This window comes from Colletotrichum truncatum (genome assembly GCF_014235925.2).
Source record: "Colletotrichum truncatum strain CMES1059 chromosome Unknown Contig_0006, whole genome shotgun sequence".
NCBI lineage: Eukaryota > Fungi > Ascomycota > Sordariomycetes > Glomerellales > Glomerellaceae > Colletotrichum > Colletotrichum truncatum.
In genome coordinates this window covers 3659548-3676874 of record NW_027222403.1, presented here as the reverse complement: position 1 = coordinate 3676874, position 17327 = coordinate 3659548, and the positions used below count along the sequence as shown (strand labels likewise).

The following is a 17327-nucleotide window of genomic DNA, read 5'->3' as shown; positions in this document are numbered from 1 at the left end:
TGCATATGTATTACTTTTGAATGCGGTGTTCAATCGTCCCTCTGATGTGTTTGTGTCATGCTATGCCATCTCGGCAAGCTTCTAAAATTCAGCTTCTCATGAAGGATTTCATTTTCCTAGTACTTCAAGATTCGACACGTTCGTATTCTGGGCTTAGAAGTGAGCCCAACGAAGACTTCTTAACTCTGACCCTATGTATACCCTGCACTTGAGCCCAAAAAGAAACATTGAGGCTCGCAAGTATTAGCGCTTGCCCATACTCTAGCTTTCAGTACTAAGCCCTTTCTCAAGCGCATAGACCAGCACAAGATACATGCCAATCACGGAGACTTTGATGACGACGCAAGTATCCCGATTTTGCCCCTCTTCAGTCAATTATTATCTCAGTCGCCGTCGACGTTGCTATCAAACAACAAGGCGGTTGTTATTATTGACGCGGTATGTCCTGGCCAAATACTTTGCTACAGCCGCTAAAGAGCCTTTGATGCGCATAAATACGTAGTCTGAGCTGGTTGCCGAATTGTCTTTCTCAGTAAACGCCTCTAGTAGGGACCCTGCAGTTTAAAAAAGACGTTAACAATTAATTGTTCACATTAATAAGACTACACCAAAGGACAATGCGATTTTTAGCGATTCCATAGTCTGTAATGTCTTTGAACCGGATTCATCACGCTCTTGAATGACAACATCTTCGAGTTGCTACGCACCCGGAAGATTCAACACCAGCAAATCTACTCCCCAAAAAGCTAAAATTGTTAGTCTGTTGATAACGCATGACTCAAACTACTTCTGATCTCTACACATCCGGCACTGAATTGCCACTGCTCGATGACTAAGGACTACGCTAGGGTTAGGTGTTCAGGCGCTGCGGGGAATATTCTAAAGCCCGCGGCGGCTGTTGCTTCGGATTCTGCTGAATATGGATTTCTCGAACGCTACGGCGTATAGTAAATTTCCCATGCACCATTTTATCGCTTCCTTCGAGAAAAAGATTAGCGATGGCAAAAGTCCAATCAAATCAAGACTTGCAGTCGTCGGAGCCACCCCAGCCCCCTCCGGATCCGAATGTCGGGAATGGAGCCAGCCGAGAGCGGAATATGGACCGCCATGCGGGAGGGAAACGGAAGAGTGACCATGGGTCCGCGACCGACAGCATCGGGCAGTACCGTACAGCTTGTTTTACGTGCCGGGCCGCGAGACAGCGATGTGACCGACGCATGCCATGGTAACTTACCTTAACAAGAGGCAGTCGTTATTGAGAACGCCGCTGATGCTTCTACATGTTTAGTTCAAGATGTACCTCTCAAGGCCACACTTGCCAATACCCGCCGCGTTCAAATAGAGGTCGCAAGGAGGGGAGTACTAAGTCAGTATTATGCGGCACTCGAAAATTGTCGCTTGATAAATCTTGTGAGAAGTCAGGCCTGCTGACATCAAACAGTAAGCCAGATAGCCTCGAGAAGTTACTAGCACGCATCAACGACAGTCCTGTAAAGGATGAGGTGATCGCAGCCATTGTTAAGTCCCTCGATACCGGATCAACGACTTCGTCTCCGCCACTGAGCGATTCATCTCCGGGCTCAAAAGTTACGCCAACGTCAAATCACAACACACGCGCAACTGCTTCCGCCAAAACCGCCACCGCTGACGACGATGACGGCTCAGATAGTTCCGGTATACCGGACACAACCGGAGTGTCGTGTCCATGTTACAACCTGAAAAGGCCGAGCTCTGTCTTGTCACCTCTCCAGATCATGGCTTCGGCTTTGACGGTGGACAGGACTACCACCACTTCATCCGTGAGCCAGCAAGCCCAAGCCAGCAAAGGTGAAGCTGTGGACGACCGACTTTTGGAGTACCTCAGTAAGCTTACCTGTAGTCTAAGAAATAGCACTGCCGACTTGATTTCCCCTTTGATTTCTCTGCTAGTCGTAAAGTTCGCCGGCCTTACACATGAATCTCTCAAATGCGGAATGATTGTATCTCATACGAGGTTAACACATCACTTGCTGTTCCAGATCCCCGGCCCACTCATCATACGGATTGGCAAGTATTAGCCTCCCAGTCGAACAACAATACTTTGAAACTGGAGTCGACAGCATGTGATCCAGTCACTGCTCGCCTCGTTGATCAGAGTGATGTCGCGTTGTACTTTGAGCTGTAAGTTTTCCTCTGATGCCAATATGCTTGGTACTGAAGGCCTTTCTCAACCAGCTTTTTCGCAAAACGAAATCCTCTTGTTGGCTTATTAGACCCGGCACTACATACACCAGAGTACGTCTACTCGATGTCCTTCACTCTCTTCTCTGCTGTGTGCGCTCTTGGCTGCGCCATTTCAGAGCGACCTCGAGACAGGATCATATACCCTGCACTCATTTCGATGGCAGAGGCAAACATGACATGGTCGATCGCCGCTTGTGTAAAGTCCGTTGAGATCATTCAAACCATTCTCTGCATGAAGTATTGGTCACCAATACATCAGAGGCAAGCAGACGACCCATATTGGCTCCATTTAAGCCATGTGAGTAGAATACCTTTTCATCATCTTGCAGAACATGGCTACTAATCATACTCTAAACTAGGCTGCGCAGCTTGCGAGAGAGCTAGGTATTCATAAGCCTGCTTTAGTCACTGAGCAAGCCAACGCTCTGTCTCTAGAGTCGACTGCTGATTTTAGAGAACAATTACTTCGAAATTTTGAAAGAACTTGGCTCAATGTGTTCATAGCTGACAAGAGTTTCGGTATCGTTACTGGACGTTCCACGAGCATCGCTTGGAATGAACTTCCACCATGCCCATGCCAGTGGTGGCGAAAACCTCGGAATACTCCATTAGACCGCATGATCAGTGGAACTATAGAAATCAGAGTTCAACTGGTAAGGCTTGTCTTACACTCACTTGCAGCATGCAATCAGAATTCTCAAAGAAAACTCTAACATTCACTCGAAAAAACTAGCTAGCATCCTTGAAGCAATTGGAGCATGTCAAAAAGACAACAAATGCCATCTTAAATTGGCATACAACGGCGTTTGACACACTAGAACGCACGCGTACTCTTAGGTGTTCTACTGATGATATGCAATCAGTGCCATGTCTTGCTGTCCTAGCATTTCATATTGACCACAGTATCATGGTCTTAAATGCACAGGCTATGAGAGACTTGAAAACTATCGATGAAGTGGGAATTTCAGCAGAGTTCTCTATACTGTCCAAGAGGACATTCAAAACATCAATGCGGGCGCTGGATCTTGTTCTCTTCGATCCCGCACTAACGGAACTTAAGTTAGGTTGGCATAACAATCAGTTCATCATGGTTGCACATGCAATGACTGAAGTCCTCCACGTAAGTATTCTTGTCAGCCACCATTAACCTGAATGCGGTTGCTTTCGACGGTAATTGTTGACTCATAGATACATCTTCTAGGCTCTGAAGCGTGGTAATTTACCCTACGCAGACGTTGCAGAGGCAGCATCCAAAGTCCAGACAGCCCATATATACATGGAAAAGATGGCACACGAATTGCCAGACACATCTGCGGTTCACATTTACCTTGCTCTCTCTCGCGTGTTTGCTTCTGAGGTAGAGAAGATTTTGAAAACCGAGAGCAACAATCAAGACCAGGAAATGAGTGGCGATCCGAGCCTATTTATGCCGGACTGGCTGAGAGGTGTCAATAGCAGTTCATTAGATCCGGCTCTTTGGTTCGATGTGGGATTTCTGACTGTTGAGCAGCCAAACTTGAATGCTGTGGACCCGAGCGGAATTGAGGGTCTAAACAACCTGACGTTTAATTGAGTTAAAGGCCATGACAGGTGCAGATCGCTATCGACCCAGATCAATAAGTTGTATGTTGATGATATGCCACATCCTCTGCGCGCTCATGCCGGTGTATGGTTAGAAAGTCTTAGTTAATTGTTCGTTCAACCGAGATTCAGACTAGCAACAAGCATAATAATGACTTTCGATGTGTCGATAATGAAACATGCATCCAGTATACAAGCTTCAACTTCGCTTATTTCCGCTATCTTTTATTGGGGAAACTACTAACCGCTTACTCGAAATTTCAAGCGCTCTCTTCTCATAGAAATACATCATGAGTTGCGAAGTAGTCTAGAAGTAAAACAATGTGAAGGATGTGCGTTGAGCGTTCTGACCGGAGGGCGCGTTGAGCCGCAAGTGAAATTTTCTTATTGGGAAATGAGGTCACTGAACTCCCCAGAAACATGGAACAGAATTCATAATCATCATTAATCACCCAGCTTTCGTGGGAACTGTATGAATAGTCCTCTGAAAAAGTGTGTATACGCATCAAACACTATCAATACCTAATCAAAATGTCAGTTCCAACTTGAACAACCAGATCCTCCCTTCAAAAAATGGGACGTCTTACAGACTTTTCCATGCCCTCGGAGCGTCAGAAACAGATCAAGCTCCCACAATGAGCATGGTAAACCTCGGTCTCTCGGTTACAACAGGGCACCCGCTACAAAGAGGCCGGGAAGTGCAAAACTCCAGTATGGTTTCAGCGAGTTTCCGGCACTGCTGCCAATCAACCGATAGCCTTCGACTGCATATTTCTCGCTCTGGGTTCTCGAACCAGCGCTAGAGTTCGCGGGATGCCGCCTGGCCTCAAAGTAGAACACTTTGTCGGCGGAAAGTGTGTTCGGGACGCTTTCCAATGCCTTGACTTCGGAAGCCGGGTCCCACGTGTAGACGAATTTACCGGGGTCCGGAGCCGAGAGGTTTTTCACAATGGCATACCCGAATGAACCGCCGCCGCGAGCGAATTCGCCGTGCCACCAAAGATCGATTTCGTTAAATTCGGGATTCCCTTCGTTCTGCTGCAGCAGCCACTCGACGGTGATTGGCGCAGAGAGATTCAGCTTGCGGCTGGTGTCGGGCGCTGTGAATTCGAGGCCATTGATGACGGGCAACAACGCCAGAAGTGATGCAAGTGCAGATGTTACACGCATAGCTGCTTGTCGGTTGGATTACAGAGATGACGTTTATATCGTGCGTATTTCTAGGTTCTAAACAACCTTAAATGATTTGGTGAAGGTAGTGTGAGGGAGAATTGAAGATCTCAATCCCTGCTTACTTTGGGACTAGGTCAATTATATACGCTGGCTGGGGCTAGGGGGAATGCCAAGCTAATTGATCCTACGTAGGCAGCAAGATAATCGTTCGTGGGGCTGGTACCGCATTATTCATTGGGCGACAGATTTAATGCGTTGGACGGATCATCAATCTTATGTCTACGAAAGGGACTTTGGATGTCTTGGGGCTGCGCCACTGATTGGAATCAGCTTCAGACTGCCATATCAGACCCATGTATTCGGACACGAAATGCCTAACCGGGATGGGGACAGCTGTGGCTGTGCTTAGAAACATTGATCGCTGGCCGCTTCGGGTTAGCAGTTTTCGTATAGGCTGGGGTATCGTGAATGACTGGAATCAATCGCTTGTCTCAATTTAAAGGAAACATTCAAAATGAAAAACGAGCGAGTAAGCTAGGGGTATTTCGCGCCTTTGTAACTTAAAAGAAGAAAAAAAAAAAAAGAGTAATCCGCAATCATAGCTAAGATTGCTGCTATAGAAATGCTTCCTAGACCGACATTTCAGGTCAACGACACTGGCATACTGATGTTCATGGTGAAACTGACATAAGCATGTTGGCCTGCATTGTTTTGCTTTTCCGTCACGTCGTCAAAACCACAAGGCGAAGTGACTATATTCGTAAAACAGGCCTTGGCATGCTCTTGGCTAATTGAATACAACCAGGCTCACTTAAGGCATGCTTGATTTCTTGACTTGGGTTCAAAACAGCCAGTGAGGAAAATACGGTCTTGGGCCTGACATTACGGGCCTTTATTATGCTTGCAAACTGGTCATGGAAAGACGGTAGGGAATATGGATGGAATTATTGACCAACTTGTAGGAGGAAGTCATGAAGTGTTCGAAAAGGTGTCTTGATGAAACAGGCGATACAATATTTACTGGCTCCCGCCGTGCCAGCTGATTCTCAGAAATCAGGCATGGCCACTAGAGAGGTATGAAGTATGACTGCTTAAGGCCCTTTTTCTTATGCACCTTTCAACATTTATACAAATATCAAAAGTCAAATCCTGGCTGGCTTTGGAGGAGCTTGATGCACTTCCAAATCACGGGAACCACCGGGGTGTAGAAAGCCAAAGCTTCAACCAACAGAATTTTCCCTGAGAGCTCCATGAGATCAGAGCAACCCTCAATCTTTCAAATGGCCATGAAATAACTCACATAGTGCCTGAGACATTCATACAGTCAGCTTTGAAGCAGTTTAGTTGTTTATGAGTTTCCGCACTTGAGCAATGCCTCGGCAATGTAGTGTAAACTCTCCAACGCCCATATATGAGCTTGTCCTTGCCATATTGTCGAGCCAGCACTTCCAGATCCAAGCCAGCGTTGATGGTTTCAGAAGTGCTGTGTGTTCCCCACCAATGGCTCATCGTAAGCCCAGTATACTTCTATTCCTTGAGGGGAATTTGATCCATCAAAAACGAGTTCTGACTTGCGTGGAAATCATTGTTCTTGTTGTACGAAGTCGTGAAGACCCACGGGTCCCCAATCATCGTGGCAATCTGAAAGGGGAGATGATGAACCTCACGCAGCCTTCTCTCGGTCATTTGGTCCCCAATGCTCATGTAAGCTTTCGATGACCATTTTGGCGTTCGGAGGTGAGAGAATAAGACGGTATCTAAGTTTGGTAAAGATGTATCGGACGGCATAAAAATAAAAGTCCCTCTATCCACAATGAAGGCATCACTTCTCTCGCTACTGACATTCTCAGCTTATGCTGCCGCATGCGCAAGCTACAGCATGTGACATTGTTATAACAGTGACGGTAACCCAAACAACGCTGCGGTCGAAAACCGTGTGTGACCATTTTAGCGGGTCAATGAGAAAGGCCGAAAGGGAATATGGCCCAAACACTAGCTTTCAGGAGTGTGAGGCGAGCACTTTCGGAGGCGCTTCCAGTTTTGACAACTATGACTGGAGGGGGAGATGGGCATCCGCAGGTGCCACAGGCCACTAATTTAGCTGTAGACTGAAGTATCCTTAAGAATATCCGTCATCAGAAGCAATGTCCTCGGAGGACTGAAAGGGTCTAGTCGTTGTATAGAGTTCCAATTCTACGATTGGTTTAAGCTCGGCCGAATGGATCCAGGTCTTACTCTTGCACCATTTCCGGCATAAAGTCACTCATTATACATCTATATGACCCATTTTTGTATGCTCTTATAAATCAAAATGGCCTACTCTTTACTTTTAGCATAACAGAGGTCAAACATAAAACTCCATTACCAATCTGTAGTGATGTCCAGGAAGCCAAATACCGGGTAATTCTGGTTTTAGTATAGAACAAGTCATGGATGAACAAATGCGTCATTGCATAAATCTTTTGCCGGGAATGACATGAGCATTTCTCATCCTATTTTACTTTGCCTTTGTGTCACATATTCTTGCCACAACTACTATACTTAGAGAAACTCTTCGCATTACCATTACCACCTCCACTCCTCTCCACACACACACACACACAACTTCCCTGACGGCTCAACCTATCTAACCGATTTGGCCTTTTTAGACGCTGTTAGAGTCACTAGAAAATGGTCTTCTTCATTTTGAAAGCTTCTTAGTTAAGTCAGTGCAGATATGATCTGAGTTAATAGTTAATGCGTTACAAAAATGAAATACGTTCATTAGTAAAGAGCGTTGTAATGGTATTCTTTTGACCAACTCCCTACTGCCCAGAATACGTCGCCAAGTAGAAGCCTGCGAAAGCATAACCTCCTCCAAAGCAGCGCACGTTAGAGTTGTTCGGAATCATGTATACAAATCCTCCGTGGTTAGGGCAGTATCCAAAGCCGTGCACGACGGGATTGCCAGTAGGCGAGCCGCTCGACGTGCAGCCGCCGTAGTAGGCGCCTGCAACACGGCCCACATTGAAACAATTAATACGGTAATTCCCACTGCCCTGCACGGCGCTGTACACCTTGTCGTTGGCGGTGGCGGGGTCGGGCTCGTAGTAGTTGACCAATGTTTTGTTCGGGCTATTGTAGTTTCGCATCTGTCCCTCGTTATCGACATAAAACGGTGTGGCGACGGAGGCGTCGGGCACCAGACGCAGGGCGCCAGCGCTGTCCACGCTCACGTATAGAGCCCTGTTGGATGTCGCCTGCAGCACAAATGCTGTTGGGGTGTTGGTGGGTGTGTACGCGGCCAGCACGGTGGTGGTGGTGGTCACGGTGACTACAGATGATGCGGGCAGTGTGGTCGTTCTGGCAGTGACGCTCCCGCAGGAGCAGGCGGTCGAGTAGCGGGCCGCGGGAGCAAGCGTTCCAAGAGGCTGGCAGGCCTTTTCGACATAGTCCGGCATGCTTCCCGGGCCGTTTTGCGAGGGCGTGCAGGATGGGGCACCGCCGGCGGCGGTCGATGAGACTTGGCGCCCTTCAAGTTCCTCTCGCTTCATCTTTTTAAGTCCGGGGAAAGTATTGCCGACAGTGGTGGTAAAGGATGTGACGGTCGCTGTCTGCGTTACAGTTGACGCGCAAGGAGTAACGGTGACTTGCATCCATGAACTACAGTCAGGCATCGCCACCTCTGGCCCAGGCCGAGAGCCGAGAACAGCGCGAAGACAGTTGTCGCGGGGGCACCCAGCCTGACGACCAAGTAGTTCGTCCAACGGAGAGGCGCCCACAAGCCCAGCACCAATGCCGCTGACCAGCGAGACAAGAACCGAAGACTTCATCTTGTAAGAATGAGAGTTGAAATAGTCATGAAATTGTATCAGATGAGAAGGGTATTTGTTGTAGGCGTCACCAAAGTCTGCAAATGCTCAAATTCAGATGCTATGATTGCATGGCAGAGAATATTACATCGTGGGCAACAGCCTACTCTTATAGTAAAGCTCTCTTACAGTTCTAATTGCTTTCCTTCTCTCATTTGTAAGATACACTCACAGGCACCAGAAGCAAAAATCACGGCTGGATAGAATGAAGGTTCAGGAAGCCTGAGTTCTTGGCCTCATTAGACTATTCACGACTCGGTAATTCCGCAAGCATGGGCTGAAACACAATTCTTGTCCGCTCTATCGAGAATTATCGTGGCTCAAAAAAGCTGTTTCCACTAGCAACAGTAGGATAAACAATTGCCTGCTGGTGAAAAGTCATCCGGGTGATCAACACTTTCTGTCTATCCGACCTTGTGTCTATATCCACCCTTGAACCACATAAGCGGACGAAACCCCAAAACCAACATGTTGATACAGAACTAAACAAAAGCAAAGTTCCACAAGCCAGTTCAACCTCCGTTCCTTTTCCTCAAGCGGTCCGCATATCTAACTTAACCCTAGTCTATGTTGAAACATGCCAGGTTTTAGGACTCGGCTTGAGTTAGCAATACGATAACATCCAATATATGGCCGCCGGTGCGCCTCAGTGGACTAAGCACGTATGGCAACCAATCGCCTTGGCGTTTGGCATTTAAAGTGCATGGAAAGGCGTCGTTAGCGTGACGCCTTGGTGTTATGTCTTATATCAGCTCGTGGGTTGTCTACTGAGTCCTGAACATCACTGAAATTTTGTTGTTATCAAGCTAGGCTTCTCATGTTTTAGACCAACATTCCGAGATGGAAACCGTAAGGTATGCACGCTGTCCGACGACTTGACCTCTTACACCACGTTTTCCGCAACCGACTACCACAGGAATTAGAGTACGCTCGTTTGGGCAGCAGTATTAGAGTAGTTTTGTTTATTTGTGATTTAGTTTGTTCTGCGTATGGCGGAGGACGCAATTATTGCTGCAAACCTTTGGCTAGCTGACATGAGACAACTATACTAGGTTTAGTTATAGAATCCAGGCGTTCTGTTTATCAGTTTCGTTTCTAAGAGTTCTACAAGCCCCTAGCTGTCTCGGCATTAGATATTTGCCCAAGACAGCTTCGGCCGTCAATGATCATACGGCCAAAGGCATTGGATTGTAGAGATTCATTTCACGGCGAGTAAAAATAATTTTTGCCGAGAGACTAATAGTAAATATTTGCATTCATAGCAAGATTCGTTCCTCAAGCGGAGGCGCGATAATTATTGCCGAGCTGAAAATGGGCCTTGCTTTTGGACACAGCGGCAGTCTGGCCGACGCTTTACCATAAAACAGGCTAGCTGCACCATCCCCATTCCGATAAGATAAGCGATAAGATAAAAGAGGATTATATTTTCCAAGGTCGGAAGTTGTGTGCATTAGAGCAATTTGATTCAATGGAGCCAGGCTTTAAATATAATATAGCAATTCATTAATCAAAAGTTATTGCAGTGTTACCCCTTGTGTTGGGATGTAAAAGTGTCCACGCTCATTTTTTGAAGTGACTGTCAGCACTCATGTCAAGCATTACTCTTATCGCTGATGATGCTAAGGTTCCTCCTATCCAAAGCCCTGAAAAGCTCAATCGGAGAAATCGTATAATATTTACATAGACGAGTATGCATAGCACAGAGGACCAGCCAGAGTGTCCATATAGTCTTTGACAATGGGCTCCTTGTCGGCAAGCTCCAGCACCGGCATAGTATCCGTGATCGATGCCGGGATGGTTTTTCCAGTATCTTGGAAACCGGAATAATCTACCAGACGGGTAGTATTGCGGCCCTGCTACTATCATGGGATTAGTAATTGCACGCTAATTGTTGGGTTGGAGATGTAGAAAACGTACCTTAGCCCAAGCACGGTCAACGTTACCGTGGTGCAAGAAGAAGAGCGGCTCGTCAGGCGATGTTGCAGGGCCCATATCGCAAAAAAAAAAAAAAAATACAGCTATAGACTGCGCAGTCGTGTTAGTATCCGGTGTCCCGGCCGACGAAATGAGAAGATAGAAGGAAACATACTCTAAGCGTGCAGAAGGCCCTCAAGCATATTAACCATGCTAGGGAACGTGCCTATGGCGTAAGTTCTGTCTATGACTGTAGAGTTGTACGCTCCCTTTTATATGTTACTGATGATTAAGTCGCCGTTCTCGTCTTCGAACCCTTGATCTATTAATATAACCTACCGGTGAAACGATACGCAACCTATAGTTAGTTTTATAGCTTCAGCTTCTGCCAGCAGAAACCCTACTATCATTAGCTGGCCGTAACAATTAGTTAACCCTCAAGGTCGACTTGCAAGTCAGCAGGACTATTGTGGCTATAATCATCAGGCGGATAGTCACTCTTGCCAGCTTCGCCGGTACTTGATGAGCTGTTAGTCCCGAGGTGATCTCCAAATGACACGGTCTGCAAAATGGCTTCCCGCTCATGGTTTGACGCTGATTTGAGGCCCATAATGAACGACTCGAGCCAAGCAACTCGATCTTTCAGGACTGACTACATATTCTTGTGTAGCAGGTCTTTTTTCTTATCCACATGTCTATATTCACATGCCTGCTTTGCTGCTGCGCAGTTCTGGCACGGTTCGGTGCGGGAACACTTCAACTGCGCAGGCAGAAGGGGAAGGTCAGTAAATTGGTAGTGACCAGGTCTATTGTGTTTCACCATTTACCTTGCGGTATTGGCATCTTTTGCAACTAAGTGATATGTTGTTAGGAATGACATGATAGTTTCTGTCAGAAACGGGTCTTAGTATATTTTCTCACTGATTGAGATGACATCTTTATTTACCCAGGGTTGTCACATTTTAAGTTACAACTAACTGCCATGAGGCTACATATATATCGCTGATACAAATATTCTCCAATTTTACCCTGCACTGTCTCTCACATCATCATGTATTTTCAAAGCATTCGACAAACAACCAAGGGGACCAGTCAATTATCGACTCTTCCATCCGAAGAAGTCAGGAGAAACGGAAACAGAACAAAGAAAACGTAACAGTGATCACCCATCTCGGAAAGCCATGCTGAAATCCTGAATCATCCTTGGCAACTACCAAAACATATGTCACGGATAAAGACCTAGACGAGACTTTTGCAATTGCCTTCTCTTTCTGTCTGGCAGCTCAACCTAGCTTTTTCAAGCATTGCATCCTTGTTTCTGCTTTTAGTTCAAGTCTAAGCACAGCAGATACGAATGAGACGAAGTTGTCGAGATTATGGTGCTTGCAGTAATATCTTTCAATAGACTCCGATGTGATAGAGAGCCACCTTTAAAGCCTGACCTCTCTCTGACCCTTGTTCTACAACTAATCAAAAAAGGAAAGGAAGCAAGCGAGCTCTAGATAGCAATCAAACGGGGTGGGAGACAGCTACCACGTACAGCCTCTTGTGTAGAGTTTGCCATTGTGAGAATTCATTTCTTTCACTATGCCATGGTAGCAATCTGCCAGTTGTACCAACCTCCAACCAGCAAAACTTTCTGTAGCAATACTACACCTAGCTATTCATCTGGGAAGACACTGTTTGTGCGGTACTGTGAATTGTTTAGTCCCCCCGTGCGCTATTTTCCGAAATTCAATGGCAGTCAGTGGGGCATCTCTAACATGCTTTGTGCTTTTCAGCTGCCTGAGTGCCTATGCACAACTTGTTTGGGCGAACGAAGCATTCATCTACTACTCCAGTGCCTTGGTTGTGGCATTTACAACACCTTACCTTGTTTGGCTAACACAACCGATCTGCAGGTACAGGGACCTTACACCATCCAGTCTCCACGCAGGGGGGGATTCCTCTTAATTAGGTACGTATATATGCCCCTCCAGTACGAACCGGCTTCCATCATCTCACTTATAAGCGCATCTCGCCCCTCCATTTCATCTCTCGTCTGTAACCTTCGAATCCTTTTCATACTAGACAGTCCTCCCGGCTCGCTCTCTTCTACAAAACCAGAAACTCCCAAGGGAAAAAAATAGTCTCACCATGGCATATGATCGAGACGAGTTCATTCGCCTATTGACGGACTACTACGAGTTCTGCAACCGTATTTTCTGGAAGGCCACCGTGAGGCAAGCTCCGCCTGGGGGCTGGCCCTCGATCAATCACGAGTCCATTGCCGGCCTTGCGAAGAACGATACGGTGATTGACCTTCTCCGCCATCTCCCTTACGTCGACTACAGCGAGCAAGATCTCTACTTCATGCCCATCATATTGGACGAGACGCCCATCGTAGACTACCGCCGCGAGGATCTACAACAGCTCGTCAGAGATGGCAAGATCGAGGGCTACGTTGAGCCCAACAACGGCGGCAACCCGCCCATCCCGCCCTCGTGTGCCTGTATCGCCACTTGCCTGGGCCGCAAGGGCTACTACGTCGTCGTCGACACGGACGACGGCTACGTCTACTGGGGCGACCCGAACGGGCAGCACGACGAGCCCCCGACGGAGCTCAACGACGTCCTGGATCGGTACGAGGGCGACAGCGCCAACTATTGGCGGAACAGCGGCGTCAACGTGTACCGCCCTGCCGATTTCTTCTCGCTCTGCAAGCAGCGCTTCCGGGAGTTGCGCTGGGTCGGCCTCGGCCAGTGGCAGATGAGCGCCATGAGGATGGGCGATGAGTGGGATGAAGTGGATGAGGACCACCTGGACCTGGTCGAGAAGATGAGGGCGGCGGGATGGCCCGGCGATGGTGAGGGCGGCGGTTGGGACCGGGCCAGGTTTGAGGCAGAAGTCTACACGGACGATTAAACAAGATGGGTTTTGTTTTATGTATCAGTAAAATAGAGCAACGAAATGCGAAATAGTATTAGTAGTAACATTAACATTATTATCCATCTATATATATCTATACATGTATGGCTCATTAACAGATAGAGTCAACTACTACATCTTGCCCCTCCAACACTTTGTCAGAGAGCCAAGGAATGGGCCGCTCAAGGTCCGCTGACGCATGCGTAGGCGTTGGCCCAGAGGGATCGACAGTCACTGCCGATGGAGGGGTTCCAGGTGGTGAGCTGCTTGACGGTGATGCCGTTGCGGTTGGCAACGACCTCGCAGGTGTCGCCGCCGTTGATCCATTCGAACTTGCGGCAGTTGGGCACGATGCTTCCCTGGATGGGCTGGGGCGTCGTGACGCCGGTAGGCGGCTTCGTGGTGGTGGGGGAAGGCGAGCTGCCAATGAGACCGATGCAGGCATAGGTATCACCCCAGAGGTTGGAGCACGCGGAATTGAGGCTATTCCACTGGATGAACCGAGAGACGGGGATGTTGTTGCCGCTGGCGATGGAGGCGCACGTATCGCCAGACTTGACCAGGTGGAACTTGTTACAGTTGCTGGCGATGCCTGGTTGCGTGGGCTGGGGGGTCTGGACTCCGTTGCCGGCCGCGGTGGTCGTGGTCTTGGCCGTCGTCGTGGGCGTGCCCCCGATGAGGCCGACACACGCGTAGGTGTCGCCCCAGAGGTCGGTGCAACCGTTGTTGAGACCGTTCCAAGATACCACCTGGGAGGTACTGAGTCCGTAGTTCCGAGCAATCACAGCGCATGTGTCGCCGGACTGGACGAGGTGGAATTTGGCACAGTTCTTGACGATTCCGTTGTGAACGGGCGCAGGCGTCTGAACACCGTTGCCAGCAGTCGTGGTTACGGGTGCGATACTCGTCTGTGTGCCTCCAATCAGGCCAACACAAGCATAGGTGTCGCCCCAGAGGTCAGTACATCCATTGTTGAGGCCGTTCCAAGAGACGACTTGGGATACGCTAACGCCGTAGTTCCTGGCGATGACGGCACAAGTATCGCCTGACTGGACGAAGTGGAATTTGGCACAGTTGTTCACGATTCCGTTATGAACAGGTGCGGGAGTCTGAACACCGTTGCCAGCAGTCGTGGTGGTTGCGGGTGTGATACTCGTCTGCGTGCCTCCAACCAAACCAACACAAGCGTAGGTGTCACCCCAGAGGTCGGTGCAGCCGTTGTTGAGGCCGTTCCAGGAAACCACCTGAGCAACGCTGATGCCGTAGTTCCGGGCAATGACGGCACAGGTGTCACCGATCTGAACAAGATGGAACTTGGCACAGTTCTTGACGATTCCGTTATGGACGGGCGCAGGCGTCTCGACTCCGTTACCGGCAGCCGTCGTGGAAGGGGCAGCAGTGGTTTGGGTACCTCCAATGAGGCCGACGCAGGCATAAGTGTCGCCCCAGAGGTCGGTGCAACCGTTATTGAGACCATTCCAAGATACTACGTCAGCGGTGGTCAGGCCATAGTTGCGTGCAATAACGGCGCAAGTATCGCCGACCTGGACCAGATGGAACTTGGCGCAGTTCTTTACAATACCGTTGTGGACGGGAAGTGGTGTCTCGACGCCATTGCCGGTGATCGTCGTAGTGGTAACTGGCTTGGTGGTGGTGCTGGGTGGCTGAGTGGTTGTAGGAGGAGCGGAGGTGGTGGTGACACGGACAGTGGTAGAAGCGGCAGCGGTGGTAGAAGGCTCAGCAGGTGGTTTGGGCTCGGTCCAAGCCTCGACACAGTAGCTGTTTCCAGCCGTCAAGCCGTTGCAGTTTTCGTCAACCGTAGGGTTCTTTAGGTAGGCACAGTTCAAGTCAGTCATTGGACATGTTTAGCTATGGGAGAGTTGAAACTTCATACCCAGCGGCGAAAGTCTGAAATCTCAATCCAGTTCCATTCCAGAACCTCTTGGCATGTTTGCGAACCGTCGTAGTCGATCCACCAGGAGCAGTAAGAGGTGGTGTTGGGATCATGTGGCAAGCCAGGCTCGTCGCCGGCTCTGGCGTGGAGGCGGAGAGCAGCAGCAGATGCTAGACTAGGCAAGCCGAGAAACTGCGCCGCCGCAGCAGCCACAGCCAGTTTTTGAACGAATGTGAAGACCATGGTCAGAGGTGAGTTGTAAATGAGTGTGTGTTGAAGAGACGAGGTGGCTGAACTTCACTTTCCAGGTCGTGGCAGTTTAGGTGAGGAACCAGGTCCTTTTTATCACAAAGTTCACGATGGAATCATTGGGACGAATCCTGAAGACAGATAATGAAAATAAAAAAAGATAAAAACCACCAGATTTCCTTGAGCTCCGAATAGCCTCGCCAAGTTGTAGCTTCTGTTCATTGCCAAGTCCCAATTTCCGCGTATGCTGCAGGTTGCAGGTGCTTGAGGGTAATACACGACTTCAGCTGCAGGCAGCAGACTGCCATAGGATTTTGCCCCCTCATGTCGAGTCATTTTTTAGGTGTATCTGCTGTGTCTTGCAAGATATAAGTGCCCTAAAGCGAAATGCAGGAACAGAAGAAAGCTCAAGGGTCATATGCAGGAACAGAATCATGCGTCTAGACCCTTACATTGACCAGATCGAGGCTAGGTTGGGGGGGGAAACGTAATCTCCGAGGTCCAGCCTCGATGTTGTTCTTCCCGTGGACTCCGAACTAGCATGGCTTGGTGTGCTTGTTTCCCCTTGCCACTCTGAAAACCCCCTGCAAGGTACGATCACTTTCTTTTTGCCCCGGTTTTCTCTTCTCCCTTCGGCACGGTGTCAAGCGAGATGCCGGGCAAGCATGCGGAAGCAAGTCCGAAACCAGAAAGGGCAACTCTCTTAAGCAAAAAAGAAAGAAAAAAGGGTCCTAGATGGGACTTTGGTATCCCCACGCAAGGCTATGGCAACTTCCAAGGGGGCAATGTTGGTCAATGGCCGCAAAGGTGCGGAGTCCCGTCATGTCAGCTGATAAATAACGCTGCAACGAGCAAGGTTCCATATTGTACAACCACAATAATTGGTTAGAATAAGAGCAAACTACCAATAGCGAGGCTGGGTTGAGAAGGAATATTAGCTTGAACATCAAGTCACTCATTGCGCGCTTGGCAGAACTCATAGAGCTAGACAAGTCATCAACACATGACAAAAACAATTTGAGTAGTGTCTTCCGGTTAACAGGATGACTTTTTTTGCATTTGACGACTCATAAACCAAGAGGCCTTGGAGGTGATCTCAAGTCGAATAATAAGCCTTGGTAAGGTAAGACTAGTTAATCAAATACACTACTTATAAACTCTTCACTCATTTGCAATGGGTTATTCAATAAGGTTACAGTCCTTCAAGGTGCTAAAGAAAGTCGTGTGGAGGGCGCCACCACCATCCGAGTTAAGTATTCGGATTAAGGTTAAGAATCCTCGGAGGGGTAAATCGCGGTCCGTAACCGCGGTCCGCAAAATTAGGTGGATCTGTGGCGTCCGGCCACTACGTTTTCTCGCTATTCCCCAGCCCTGTAGGGCCAAGGCTGACATGCATAAGCCTATTGGGATTCCATCCCCTGAGACCAAGGAATATGCACGGAAAGGGTATTAGAGGCTCTTGTGTACCTCATGATTCTTCATACCTAAAGTAGTAAATGCAAGTCGTTTCCTAAGAGTACCTCAGTTTCCAGGGA

General features: G+C 48.4%; 6 protein-coding genes across 6 annotated transcripts; 3 read left to right on the top strand and 3 right to left on the bottom strand.

Moving 5' to 3' along the window:
• Positions 1 to 1097: 1097 nt before the first annotated feature.
• On the top strand, positions 1098 to 3796 carry CTRU02_210295 (prib protein; the record flags this gene model as incomplete). The annotated part of the gene is made up of 9 exons (XM_070205423.1): positions 1098 to 1225; positions 1289 to 1366; positions 1442 to 1597; positions 1634 to 1863; positions 2019 to 2160; positions 2215 to 2521; positions 2583 to 2876; positions 2957 to 3343; positions 3425 to 3796. 9 exons carry the CDS (start codon positions 1098 to 1100, stop codon positions 3794 to 3796), a joined length of 2094 nt encoding a protein of 697 aa, XP_070061071.1.
• A 671-nt stretch (positions 3797 to 4467) lies between these two features.
• On the bottom strand, positions 4468 to 4974 carry CTRU02_210294 (uncharacterized protein; the record flags this gene model as incomplete). Its single annotated transcript, XM_036729745.1, has 1 exon — positions 4468 to 4974. One exon carries the CDS (start codon positions 4972 to 4974, stop codon positions 4468 to 4470), a length of 507 nt encoding a protein of 168 aa, XP_036578587.1.
• Positions 4975 to 6830: 1856 nt separating this feature from the next.
• On the top strand, positions 6831 to 7073 carry CTRU02_210293 (uncharacterized protein; the record flags this gene model as incomplete). Its single annotated transcript, XM_036729744.1, has 1 exon — positions 6831 to 7073. One exon carries the CDS (start codon positions 6831 to 6833, stop codon positions 7071 to 7073), a length of 243 nt encoding a protein of 80 aa, XP_036578586.1.
• A 708-nt stretch (positions 7074 to 7781) lies between these two features.
• Positions 7782 to 8789, bottom strand: CTRU02_210292 (FAD dependent oxidoreductase; the record flags this gene model as incomplete). Its single annotated transcript, XM_036729743.1, has 1 exon — positions 7782 to 8789. One exon carries the CDS (start codon positions 8787 to 8789, stop codon positions 7782 to 7784), a length of 1008 nt encoding a protein of 335 aa, XP_036578585.1.
• Positions 8790 to 12878: 4089 nt separating this feature from the next.
• On the top strand, positions 12879 to 13646 carry CTRU02_210291 (uncharacterized protein; the record flags this gene model as incomplete). Its single annotated transcript, XM_036729742.1, has 1 exon — positions 12879 to 13646. The coding sequence occupies one exon, from the start codon at positions 12879 to 12881 to the stop codon at positions 13644 to 13646; it is 768 nt and encodes a 255-aa protein (XP_036578584.1).
• A 185-nt stretch (positions 13647 to 13831) lies between these two features.
• Positions 13832 to 15786, bottom strand: CTRU02_210290 (LysM domain-containing protein; the record flags this gene model as incomplete). Its single annotated transcript, XM_036729741.1, has 2 exons — positions 13832 to 15475; positions 15544 to 15786. 2 exons carry the CDS (start codon positions 15784 to 15786, stop codon positions 13832 to 13834), a joined length of 1887 nt encoding a protein of 628 aa, XP_036578583.1.
• Between the last annotated feature and the right edge of the window lie 1541 nt (positions 15787 to 17327).